At 32.0% G+C, this 13,803-nt stretch overlaps 1 protein-coding gene across 10 annotated transcripts in view; it reads left to right on the top strand.

Annotated features, from left to right (window-relative positions):
• LOC121132340 (hemicentin-1) overlaps positions 1–13,455 on the top strand; it is a 59,421-nt gene extending 45,966 nt beyond the window's left edge. Inside the window, exons 2-20 of one of the 10 annotated variants that reach the window (XM_071886647.1) lie at positions 3,647–3,824; positions 3,884–4,203; positions 4,265–4,429; positions 4,484–4,650; positions 4,908–4,937; positions 5,027–5,177; positions 5,243–5,354; positions 5,411–5,595; positions 5,719–6,036; positions 6,109–6,732; positions 6,792–7,046; positions 7,101–7,349; positions 7,412–7,549; positions 8,880–8,913; positions 9,454–9,701; positions 10,079–10,194; positions 10,515–11,108; positions 11,386–12,289; positions 12,618–13,455. In XM_071886647.1, coding sequence (XP_071742748.1) covers positions 3,647–3,824; positions 3,884–4,203; positions 4,265–4,429; positions 4,484–4,650; positions 4,908–4,937; positions 5,027–5,177; positions 5,243–5,354; positions 5,411–5,595; positions 5,719–6,036; positions 6,109–6,732; positions 6,792–7,046; positions 7,101–7,349; positions 7,412–7,549; positions 8,880–8,913; positions 9,454–9,701; positions 10,079–10,194; positions 10,515–11,108; positions 11,386–12,123 — 4,622 coding nt within the window. In that variant the 3' untranslated portion in view covers positions 12,124–12,289; positions 12,618–13,455. Of the gene's footprint in view, positions 1–3,646; positions 3,825–3,883; positions 4,204–4,264; positions 4,430–4,483; positions 4,651–4,907; positions 4,938–5,026; positions 5,178–5,242; positions 5,355–5,410; positions 5,596–5,718; positions 6,037–6,108; positions 6,733–6,791; positions 7,047–7,100; positions 7,350–7,411; positions 7,550–8,879; positions 8,914–9,078; positions 9,141–9,453; positions 9,702–10,078; positions 10,195–10,514; positions 11,109–11,385; positions 12,290–12,617 lie in introns of all 10 variants that reach the window. The other 9 variants (XM_071886649.1, XM_071886648.1, XM_071886650.1 and 6 more) reach the window with 9 other exon arrangements.
• Positions 13,456–13,803: the final 348 nt, after the last annotated feature.

Raw genomic sequence — 13,803 nt, 5'->3', positions numbered from 1 at the left:
TTATTTAAAAAAAAAGCTAAACCTTCAAAAATAAACAATGTTTCGAAAGTTTTTAAATAACTTCAATAAGAAAATCATCAATGGTGTCTAATCCTTTTATCACACGACGTTACCTCACTAACACAAAAAAAAACAATATATTTTGTTGTCAGCTGTCGATTCCCTCTTGATACGTCATGGCTATTTCATAATTCATTCTTTTTTATAAATGCACAAATAATAAGTTATTGTATACATATGCTCCGTTTCCAAAAGAACAGGAATACAACTTCTTGTTAATCCCCGTCGTTTACATAATATACGTTGGCAATTTGATTATTTTTATCAAGAAATTTTGGTTATTTCTTCATATAAATAATATAATAATAAATTATAACTACTCTTTTATTTAAATATTACTAAGCAATATTATAATATAGTATCGAATAAAATACTATATAGATTTTAATAATATGTAATTTATTTTATAAATGGTGAAGAAATAAATGACAGTGATAGTCTGCGAGTATATAAGATATAAATAGCGGTTGGTATGATTGGCTTATTTGGCTAAAACGAGATTATCTCGGGTCTTTTTTTTTTTTTTTTTTTTTGGAAAAAAGGTTGCTTGATACAATAAAGATAACGACGTTATCAGTAAAAAGATCAAACCTCACAAACGTTGAGAAAATGTGTTGCAACATAATGATTTTTTTTTTTTTTTTTTTTTTGAGAATCAAATGAAAATTTAAGTTGGAATTCTGAATTAGAAAATAACAGTTTCTGTTTACTCATACCTCTTATACATAAGATTTTTGGCCATAAAAAGATAACCTCTTTTTTTTTTTTAAACTTTAAAGTCTCTGTAAATAAATAAATAAGTTTGTTCATGAAGGATCAGTGTTAGAGCTCCCAAACATTGATTTATTTTATAAAAATATATTCATACATAAATGAACATATTTTGTTCACTTTTCATGGTGTGGGCAGAAGTTTTTTTCTTCCTTCAGAAAAATAAATCTATTATATTTGATTTAATATGTGTTTAGGGATGCAAAATAAGAATTAATTATTAAATATGAGACATTTAAAAAACTTAAACGACGTGTGACCTTCTCATGATGTTTGCTATTAATTTAATCATTATATGTAGCAATAATACAATTCAACATTTTTCATATTTGACTTGAATTGGTAGGATCTATTTAAAAGATTGAAGGCCCTCCACTAGACAAAAAGTGATTAATACTAAATGATGAAAATGAACATAAAAGACAAAAAACTATTTTTCAACCCACACATTGATTACTAATTATTATTCCTGGTAGATTGGATATTATTTTAACAAATCCTTTATTACTGATTGAATTTATACCAAAGGAAATAATGGCTACCTTATAATAATTTAAACATATATATATATATTTATAGGTAAAATATAGAAACAGTATATGTGTATATTGAATTTGGAAGAGTTCCAAGCACATAATAATCCATAAATTTTCTTTAAGTTATTTATTTTTCTAACATTTCTAATTTGAAAAATGGGCATGGTCAAATTGGAAGTCTGTTATGACTAGGTTTGTCAATCGTAAGCATTTTCCGTATGAAAAAAACAACGGAAAATGACATGATAACTAAAGATGGAGAAGTTTTCTAACTCCCCGTGAGTGTAAATTAAAAAGAAAAGTATACATATGTTGGGAACAATCAAAGACAAATCTTCTAAAAAAGAAGGAGTACCCCCTAACAGTTCACTCCTAAAGCCGTCTACCCCCTGAACCCTTTACCCGCCAACATTTTACCCCCATTACCGCAAATAGTAACCATACTACCAAACGTTCAATCTTTTAACAACCATACAAACGTAATTATTGATTTAACTTTATTAAGTAAGAATATGTATTGACTCTTATATGGTATGCCTCTGGCGAAACAATCAGGCTAAGTATCAATTTTAATTGAAAAATGTTTTTATTTAGTATTCAAATTTTGATGATTTATATCTAGAACTAATAATTACTTTCCGATTTGAACTTGAAAGTTGTATTGCCCAACATCGCTCCAAACAACCATCATTTACTAACCGTACATCTCAAGAATGGGAGTAATGGGCTCGTGAGGTAAATGGTTCGGGGAATGAAATTCTTTGGGGGAAAAGGTGGGGGGAGGGGCTTTCACTTAGTAGTAAAAGAGCAGGGGGTAGATCTCATGTTCTTTACAAAGTATAGTGCTCCTTACTCGCTAATACGTTTGAATTTTCAAAATAGGGGGAAATAATTAATATAAGCACTAATACCTTGCAATGTATCAACAAATACTTTTTTCAAATCTATGCAATGAGGATTTGGACAATTTTCACATCCCTAATTATACCCCTAACAGCTTAAAGAATGTTCGAGAGGAGTGAAGTTTTATTAAATTAGCTGCGAGCACCTGCAAGATGAATAAATTAATCACAAGTCCCACTCTTTATGAAGTCAAGACATAGGCAGGAATTACTACATTTTCGGTCCTCAATCCTACTTGGAGTACAACAGGGACTTACACGTATAACGTTCCCAACAAATTATAATTGTTAGTCATAAGCAAACATTTGTGGATCAACTTTATACAATGTTATTTTCTGTCAATAATTAAAAAATAAAGGATTTGTATTGACGTCATAAATTACATCATAATAATATTGACAAACTCAATACCTGCGCATTGAATACTACTGATATTTGAATGAATCTAAGTAATGTGTACTAAAAAACCATACAAATAGCTAGATTTGTATTTTAATTTTTTTTTGTTGTTGATTGATCGATTAGGGACGAGAAAAGTAGGATAATTAGTGCTTGATCGATTAGAGACAAGAAAAGTAGGATAATTAGACAAAAATATTCAAAATAATTTTTTAAATTATTTGTGAACAGCTGTGGATATTTTTCCATTTTCTACTTTTTTTTTGTGAATAGCTTTGGATTTTAGAATTTTTTAAACTTTTTTCCAATTTTTTTTTATTTTTTGTGAAAAGCTATAGATTTTTAAAAAAAATTTCAAAAAGTGAAATATTTGAAAAAAATTCTGGTTTTATTTCCAAAAAATTTAATTTTCCCTGAATAGCTATGGATTTTCGATTTTTTCTCCTATAAAATTTAATATTTGAAATTTTTTTTCGACAAATTTTATTTTTGAAAATAAATTTTTTGAAATTTTGTGTAAATAGCAAAGGTGAAATTTTTTTGAAATTTTTCAAAAAATTCCAAAAACCAAGCCACGCCCATAAAAATAATATATATAACATATTTTTAATACATTTTAAGTTCAGATACATAATAAAACTAGATATTAAAGGAATAGTTTTTTGATCAACCTTACGTTAGGATGCTCTATAATGATTACCGCTTTAGAAAATAAATAAAAAAATACTGATCACGTTGCCAATAACAACAAAAATTGCAGGCTTAGGATTTACTACCTTGTAGTCCCTATCAATGTAATTGTGTAATACATTTGAATTTTAGATATTATGCAATAGAAAGCTAAAAAAAAAAATTATTCTAATAGAATATATTAAATCGAAACAGATTCATATTAATTTCCTTGTTTTACAATTAAACTATTTTGTTAAATATTCATATTTATGAGATGTCTTATATTTTCATCAATTAATTAATAGGTGCATTTCGAGATGAGATCAAAGCCTTAGCTGGAGGGGAAGTCCAATTACCATGCAGCATAAATAGAGAAGAGTGTGGAGATTTTCATTCCATTAAATGGTACAAAGAAAACCGCCGAGTCTTTGTATACAGTCCGTTTGCTGATTTCGCTAAAGCGGAAGGGGAATTGTCAGAAAGGTTTTATTCCTCATATTATCATTTTTATCGAATTTTGTATTATTTATTTATATCCTCAGAGCCCAGTTGATGATTGATGATAACGTTACGAGTGCAAAGTTGAGGCTGACGGAATTAAAAACAACAGATGAGGGGGAATACAAGTGTGAAATCACGTTTCTTGATATAGCTAAAAATTGTCCTGTTGTTCAACTTGTCAAACTAACTACTCTTGCGGAACCTAAATTTGTGAGCATTTCTTTACCTGAGGACAAAAACATTTCCAACTCCATCATAGGGCCGTACACCGAGGGGCAAGAGTTGAGATTACTTTGCGAATCAGGTGGTGGAAAACCTATTCCTAAAGTGACTTGGTACAATGGCTCTGACATTCTACCTGGTATTTTTATATTAAAATAATGTTACTTAAATTATTATTATTATATTTGTATGTTATAAAGGTAAATCCTCTTCATTTGAAGAGCCTGATGGGACTGGCACTGGTAAAAATGAGGTCCGTATTAAATTATCAAGAGGTGATTTGGGATCACATTTTACTTGTAAATCGGAAAATGAAGCAATAAGAGATAATCCCATGTCCTCCTCTGTTCAAGTCGACGTGAATCGTAAGTTTTCATTGTTCAAACTAATTTTTGGATTGGTTAACCATTTAATTTCAGTCCGTCCATTGAATACAGAAGTCATTGGTTCTGACGAACCAATACTTGAGTCAAGTACAGTGACTTTAATGTGTCGTACTATTGGTGCAAGACCAGCAGCTGTTATTACGTGGTATAATGGATCAAGACCTTTTGCTGAACAGTCCCCGGGGGTCAAAGCACTTCAGGTAATAAGGCCATAAAATATATAATAGTACCAAAAATGGATGCAAGTTAAGCCATGAACAATAAAATCGAAATTTCTTTATTAGTACATAATTAAGTGCAAAAGGAAAAACATTTTAAATTTCCATTGAATGTAATGTTAAAGGTCAATCAAAGTTCATGAAAAATATATATTTAATTGAAGTTTGTCTAATGAATATAAGAAAGGTGTTTCTATTGATTATACATTTTCTATTTGCTGCTGCTTTGAAAATTATAGAAACCTCCGCTTGAAGTCACTGTTAAACAGGTAACTCATGCTCAAGATTTTGTAATTTTAGCATTGGAGGGATATTTTTTAAGTTGTATATAGATGACTAAAAAGTGTTTTATTTTTAGGAGGACAATACTTATGAGACGCAGAGTCGAATCAGCTTCACGGCCTCTCGTTTTGAAAATAATGAGTTTATAACTTGTGAAGCAAATAATGACATTCTCGAATCTTTTCAAGAAGAACCCCAAAGAGATTCAATCACGCTTTCCGTCTTATGTAGGGATATATTTTTATTTACTTTGATAATATTTAATGGGCTGTTGGTTTTTTTTAATTCTTAGATGCACCAAAAGTTGAGATATACCCCACAAATATTACTGTGAATGAGTCAAGTACAGTGACTATATACTGCAAGTTTGACGCGAATCCTAAAAATTTGACAAATGTTCAATGGTATAGTCTTATTTTTATATACTTCATGTGCAAATGTACATAATCAAGTTTTGTAGGTATCGGAATGGACAGTTTTATGAAGAGGGGAATTTGACAGCTGTTGATATAGAAGATGGACTAAGTCATGTTGCTCTAATTTTGAAAAATGTGTCTAGAGACGCGTCAGGAACCTATAATTGCCTTCTTGAAAATGAAATAGGCTCTGGGGAATCATCAGAGCCCTCTATACTTGATGTGTATTGTAAGTTATCTTGTCACGAATATAAACCTACTTACATATGTATTATACCTACAGAATAAAGTTGTATACAATATATATGTTTAATAATATATACAAATGGTATAATACATACAATTATTTCAGATGAAGTTGAAGTATCACTTAGAATGGATCCACGATCACCCATTTCTGAAGCAGATGAGCGAAATGTGACCCTTTTTTGTGATGTTAAGATGGGTAATCCTAATGTTTTGTCTGGAGTCAAATGGTTTATGGATGGAGAGCTTTTAAAGGAATTACCCCAATGTGATGATGAGAATAATATGGATCTCTGTGATATTGACCCAAGTAAATTACTCCTTGAGCATGTGAGTCGACATTTCAGTGGAAATTTCTCATGTCAAGGAGTCAATGAAGCTGGATGGAGTGACTTCTCTGATGAAAAGATTTTAGAAGTCTTTTGTATGTTTCTTTAATGGAATACATAATTATGTATTTATCTTAATTGACATTGTCTCTTTTCTCCTTTTCCAGATTCGCCTGGCACTGCCTTTATTCAAAAAGATCATGACGAGGTAGTCAAGGGAGAATCATTGTCATTAACTTGTGGTGTGTCTGATCCAGGCCGCCCTCCAGCATCAACTTATATATGGAAGAGAGGAGGCCATGTTGTAAATGATGTGACAACCTATAATTGGACAATAAATCCTGTTACGCTAGAAACAGAGGCGAATATTAGTTGTGTTGCAGTGAATGAAGTTGGCAGAGGAACTGAGGACTACATATCAATTCAAGTCTTAGCACCTCCTACATTCATTCAACGTCTTCCTCCATACACAGGAGCCATGGCTACAACAGAGAATTTCTCGTTGTCTTGTCAAGTTGAATGTTCCCCTCTTTGTGATATATTTTGGTTAAAGGATGGAATTCCTATTGCGGATGATGACTCAAGATATACAATCATTACAGAATCCCTTCCTTCAAACTTTGCTAAAAATGACTTTGAGTCAGTTAAATCCGAGCTCATCTGGAGAATTCAAAACTGGCCAAATGGAAAACTAGATAGGGAGACGGATAATGCTAATTTTACTTGTCAAAGTACGGAAAATTTAGTGGGAACTCCAGGAGTTAGCAGTGATACTTACTTTCGAGTTGAATGTATGTTGCAATTACAATTGATTTGCTATATGTGTCTAAATCTAGCTTTCTTTACTCAGATCCTCCTGAAAATATTCGAGTATCCAAGGAAATTGTTACTGTTCAAGAAGGGAAATCCACTGAGAAAATTTCCTGCGAAACGGAGTCATATCCCGAGGCCAACTACATTTGGAAGTTTAATGATGAAATTATCACGACAGACAGTAACTTGTTATTTGACTATGGGATTTCTCGTAATCAGGCAGGAGATTATACATGTCGAGTTCAAAATCGACATGGTTCTGCTGAAGTGTCCATGTTGATCGACGTACAATGTAAGTTCCAAAATATTTCATGCCACGCCTGTATCATATTTTATGAATTCCCAGATAAACCTGAGTGTGTCATTAAGCAATGTGATGAAGATGGTTACTTACAGCTAACGTGCGAGTCCGTTGCCAATCCAACGGATGTGCTTTTCAAATGGAAAAAAGGGAATGAGACAATTAAGGGTGCAGAAGTAGATGGTCTCAACTCTTATTTGCGTTTGGATCCGGTAGAGGAAAACTTTGGTCTTTATTATTGCTATGTTAATAACTCAATGGGAGAGGGATTCCCCTGTGAGTTAGAAGTTGAGGGTAAGGGATATTAACTCTGGTATTTTAATGATATGACAATCCCATTCATTTGTATCTTAAAGGTATTGGACTAGTCAAAATGGGGAATTCGAATTTCATTATCGTTGTCACCATACTTGCCGCTATAGTCGTGATTCTACTACTTCTCGTGGTTGCTTATATTATGTGCTGTAGGAAGAAGAAAAAGCCTGAAGAAAAGTGTAAGTTATTGACTGTCAACGACCTCAACTAGGGAAATGAAATTGTTGCTTCTTTTTAAGCTTTTGGAGGTTATTTTCTTGCTTTTGTTGTTGATGTAATTGTTTTTTGAGCGTTTTATTAAGTTACATACATATATGTAGAGTTGTAAATCTTATGCATTTTGGGTAACTCTGACAATTTAAATAATGTTTTGAAAATAGAGCTGCTTAGTTTTCATGTGATATCATTAAATTAGAAGGTGGGTAGCTATTAGAGGAAGGAAATGAACTCAAATTTCGTACGTATCAAGCAAAACAAGCAAACATACAATAGTCACTCTTTTGCCGATCCTCAATTCTACTCTGAGTCCAACATGAACTTAAACTTATTACTCCACAAAAAATCCTCAGCGTTACTACCCGCTATTTTTGAGCACAATTTACCGGCGCTGGACTTTATTCTATAAATTCCAAACTTTTTAAATTTGACAGTTTAGTGACAAAACACTTATTTGAAAGTTATTTATTTATTTTTTGTTTTGAACAAATAACTTTTTTTTTTAGAGATAGGTAAAAAAAATTGGTGAAGATAAAATTTCAACGAATAATCTTCTTCTTTTAATAAAAAAAAATTGAAAAAAACATACTTCAAAAATTTTTACATCTCAAATTTTTCAGGGATTTGACCATTTTTTTATAACTATAAAATTACTCAAAAGTGAAGAGATGAATTGCCCCTATGGGTCCGGCGCCACTGGTACAAATACTATTGATTACTTTACATTTAGATCTTCTCTCCTTAAGAATGAAAGAATAATGAAAACCATAGATGAATATAAAATCATCCACGAGGTTGTTTTTAAAAAAAAAAAAAAAAGAAACTAAAAATTAAATAATCTGAATAATTTTTATGAGGAAAATAGCTTAGCTATCATGACATTTCCTTAAATTAGCTGCGAAATAAACAAAAAGCCCAACCCGTATCCAACAATTATTTAGGTAAGAATTACTCCAATGCTGATCCCCAATATTGCTCCGAGTCCAACAAGGACTTAATCTGATAACTCCCCACCGTTACTCTCAGTCATTCATGAGCAAACACGTTCGTGGTTACTCTTTATAGTTTATACATACTATAGGTTCTCTCCTCCAGAATGAAAATACAATAATGACAACGGCTTTAGTAAATAAAAAAACACTGTTCAAATTGTCGACGACAACCACAAAACTCACTGGCTCAAAAATGCTTAGGATATACAAGCCTACATATACGTATAGATGTATGGCCATTAACCAATCGTGTGAAATTAACAACCTGTTCTTTTTTATCATTTATTTTCATAACCTATAGACTCGAATCAAAATGGAAATGAGGAGAGAGATAAGTAAGTACTATATCTTGAATACATTTTTTTACCATGCAACATATATCATGAACATTTTTGAGACATTCAAAAAGGATTCTCCTATACTGATGACGTATAGCTGCAAAAAATGAATCAAATGTATTAAAAAGTAACTGCAATAATTAAACAATTTATTCAATTTAGTGCGTACGAAGTTTCGCCGTCTTCGTTTAGATACTATTCTTCATCTGTCGAATATCTAACAGGTTAGATGAGGCATATAATATCTAAGAATCATTTAAATATGGCATGATATTGTTTGAGCTAGTTAAGACTAAAAGTTAGAGTACAAGATTTATCGGGACTTCGATATTCACATATTATTTTATTTGATTAGTCGTCATGACTTAAAGCATGTTTTGTAGTTTGATTATTATTATTTTTTTATTTTTTTCCATCCAATTCTTATTTTTTTTTATTAAAAAAAAAAAAGATAATTTTTTGCATGTGTATCCATAAAATCCTGGTTTAATTTTCCAAAAGTATTAACTTTTTTCCATTATGCAACAATTATATTAGTAGCGGAGATGTAACCACGAGCATTAAGGATATCACGGATTCATCCTCAATAGATACCATCGATGCTAAGTCAGTACCTGTTCCCCAACCGAGACATAAATGGCCCTTAAGACCCGGAGTGCATGTTCATATTAAAGGGCTTAATGGTAAAGAATCATCAGAGTCCTCCACTCCTACCACCGAGGAAATGACAATGAGTGGTAGAGGTAGGGCTGATGAGTCTGAAGTACGTAACTCAGTTCAAAAAGGTAAATCCTGTTCATTGCTTACTTTAGTGGGCCCTTCCTTATTTCTGTTGTAGATATCTCCCTCTTATTTTATCTTTATTTCGCTATTTACATAAATATTTATTAATTTTGAGGTATTGACTATCTTAATCTATATATCCACTGATTACTTGACATATATACAATTGTATTAAAATCGGTTTCTATATACATATATATATACAAATCTATTGCTATTAACAAATAATGAATGGTATTTTGAAGGTGTCATATCTTCTTATTCGCACCTAGTTTAACTTTCTTTGCACAACTCATTTCCTTTATTTTGGTGAAAGAACTTTGTATAATCTGTCTTTAATTCATTTCTTATATGTGTATTTAAATGTTTCCCTCTATAGATATCGCATCAAAAAATAATAAAACTAGTCCCGACAGCGGACACCCAGATGATCCCAACGCAGAGAGGGCCTTTTACGAAAATCTTCCTTTTCATCAAGGAATGCCCCAAAAGCAGGTATGTTTGTCGTCTTTCACTTATTTCACCTCTTTACGCATTGTTTTTTGTTCGTATACCTACTCAATTAATTGATTAATATGATTTACACGTAGCAACCACTTTCGAAGTCCCCAGTGGTAGAAGCTAAACTTGTTTATTGTTTTATGTTTGTTTATTTAAAGTTGAGTTTTTGATTTTTTTTGCATTTGAATTCGCAATCATATTATGTAGGTTCGTACCATTCAAGTGCTCAACATACTTCCACTTTTATTTTACGCTGATTTTTCTTTTCCTTTTGTTGAGTTTTGTTTTATTTTTAATTTAAAATTAATTTTTAGAATATGGTAGATCCACTTAATGAGACCACAACCACATCTGAGTCATACCTTGTCCCGTCTTTTATTCCTCCTCCTCCACCTTCTACCCATCCTTCTCATCCTCCCCCTCTTCAAACTTCTTCTCCGTCCAGTCATCTCAGTCGTCCTCCTAGTCAATTAAGTCAAAACGGTTCTTCTGGTTATGGAAGCACTCGCTCTGGTGCTCATAACTCCATATTATTTGTGGCTCCCTCTGGAATAAGGAGGTCTTCCCCTCAATTTGCGAGTCTACGTGTTCCGAGTCGAGCTAATTATAGTCAAGTAAATATTCAAGAAGAAGATTTCGAAACGACAAGTGCAATCATTGATGACGCTATCTTTGATCTCCTTGAGGCTGAAAAGGAGCAAGGTGATAATATAGGAGGCTCTCCTGTATTGGATGACAATGAAGACTCAAAGAACAACAACAGAAATCAAAATGACAATAATACACACCTCAATAATATCCTTAACCTTTATCATCTTCTACCTCCTTCCTCACAGTACCCTTCCTCTCGAAACTACAACGATCATTATAATAATTATAGTAGATCAAATAATCTTAATGAAAATCAGGTATACATAATTTTTAATTTTAGGGGTACAAACGTAAATGGTTATGGGATTTTATACACTTTAAAATTATTTTATAGATTGAAAACTGAAAATTGATCTATCATTTTTATGTTAAAAAATTAATGACTTGAAATTAGCTGCTATAATTAATTATGAGTCTACCTATTCTTGTATGTATGTGTTTAATATTGAATGTAAATGATTGGCTGATCTCCTTACCCACTAATAATCTAAACTTTTTTCTTATATTCACTCATTCACTCACAAAATCAATCAGGGTGCCCCCCATCATCTTCGAAACGGCGGTCCGTTCAATTATCATCAGAGTTTACCTCGACACTTCCTGCGAGGTGTAATACCGGGAGCGGGAAAGGACCAGTTATCGAACCCTCTAGGGGCAGTGCTAAGAAACAGCAGCAACAACGAACGACTTCGTCATCAAAGACAAGCAGAAGAGCATCTGTTATCCTCAGGTCGCGCTAAGCATCCAACCTTTAGCAATCATCCATCCCGTCGTACAGCAGTTCCTCTCCGAACTGTATCCTCCTCATATTATTCAACATTATCAGCTCGAACTCAGACACCCAATGGAAGTTCGGGTGGTGTGTATCCTGATACTGCTATTCAGCCACCAAGACAATTTGATTCATACTATTATCATCCTGCCACACTAAACAATAACATTAATCATAAACATAAAAACAGTCATCAATCCAATAATAATAATAATAACAGTAAAAACACATCCTCAAACAACAACCCCAAAAACAATTTGAGCCATTCATCCGTGCAACCTCCTCCCTCCAGAAACAACACGACAGACACGGATCAGTCAACCACAAGTACAACAGCATCCTCAGGATCAGGTCGAATCGTGTATGCAGACCTTGCACTCAAAAAGTCAACGGGTGATAATCTCAATCAGCAAAATCGACCCCCCACGTCTTCAACTACAGACTATGCCATTCTTAAATTCAACTCACAGGCTTCAGTGGGGCAAGAGATTGACGTGTAACCTTCATTACTAATTCTGTAAAACTTATTCGCGATCCCTTTGCGTTTGTGTGTGTTTGTTAGTTGTTGTTTTTATTCTTCATTTGGACTATTTGTAGTTATTACTTAACTTCTAACACTCACGGATCGACCAGGGCTAACAATTGAATTCGATACACATTTTTTAGGTAGATATTATATTAATTGACATACTTTATCAATATTTTTTTGCTTTCTATGTTATAACTAAAACATTATTAATCTTAACATGTAATTCTTAATTTTAGGGGTTTATACATAGAAAGAAAATCATTGAAGAATAAGTCATTTTAAATGTATTTCAAGGATTTAAAAAATATTATATTTATATTCAAGGCTTTATTAATATCTTTCTGCGCATTGAACTTCTCATTGACAAATTTTCCCCTTATTCTTTCGTATCTTTCCCACTTTATATTCTGAATTTCTTCTAAATCCTGGATGACTCCTTAATACAATGAATATTTTTATTTGTAGGACTTCGATGCTCTTAAAAATGACGTAGATGGTGCTAAAAATATTGACTACGCGGATGCTGATTACAAAGATCTGTACGACTATGGTCCAATAGGATATAAACAAGCGAGTAAAGATCTAGCTGAAGCTAAAAAACAAAAGCCAAATTTCATTGTTGGAACACTTCCACGTAAAATGTAATAGTCGAGGAATTTGATTGAAGAAGACACAGAAAATGATGGTTCGCATAATAGACCCTTATAATATGTACAATATACTCTTACATATTCCTAACGAGAAACCAAAGAATCAAATATGCATACTATATTACTTAAACAAAGTATGTAGGATGAATGTATGACGTCATATATTATAAATACATAATATATTTATTTAACAATTAATACAATATTCTTACTGTTTGTAGTTTTTTTTTGTTTTTTTTTAATATGAATTTTATTAAATGTAAGATGGTTTCAAGATATGTTTATTTCTCACCTTTTATTATTTATTCTAAAATGTGAAGAAAAGAAATAGTGTTCTTCGTCCGTTGATTTGTATTGTTTGAATTTGCATAATAGGAGGAGGTAGGTATATGAATTATAATCTATGTATATCTATTTATCCAGGGGAAAAAACCAAATTATAATGATCAAATATTATCTAAATCTTATTATTATGAATTATTATTAAAATTATAATCTTATAATTATGAGCTTTATATGGGCATATCCCAAATTTAATGGACTTCTTTTATTATCATGACTATAATTATTATTACTGTAACTCTATATTATCATTTTATGAATATAACATAAAAGTTTGTGATACAAAATATATAGTTAAATTGTTTAAAATATTCATGGATTTTGTATATATTCACATGAAGGTTGAGTAATTGAAATTAATTCATATTTCGATATATTAAAGCATAAAGTAAACAATTAGTAACATAAGACTAGGGGCGCATAAGAAAACAAGCATAAGCTCTTTAGCTTACATACAAGTCGAGAAAAGGACACTGGAACGTGATTGACGAATTAACATTTCGTTACTACAACGGGTTGGGTATCTCCAGGACCACAGTCTACACCGTCAGCAAGTCCGAAACGTTGAAGAGGACGAAGGGCTCCGTCAAAAAGGCCAAACTGAACTCGGAAGAGTTAAATAAAACAGCCTAGGCCAATCCCCTCAAGTCCATGAGGGC

Source organism: Lepeophtheirus salmonis, chromosome 2 (assembly GCF_016086655.4).
Source record: "Lepeophtheirus salmonis chromosome 2, UVic_Lsal_1.4, whole genome shotgun sequence".
Taxonomy (NCBI): domain Eukaryota; kingdom Metazoa; phylum Arthropoda; class Copepoda; order Siphonostomatoida; family Caligidae; genus Lepeophtheirus; species Lepeophtheirus salmonis.
The sequence above is the reverse complement of the archived record's forward strand: the minus strand, read 5'-3'. Positions and strand labels throughout refer to the sequence as shown.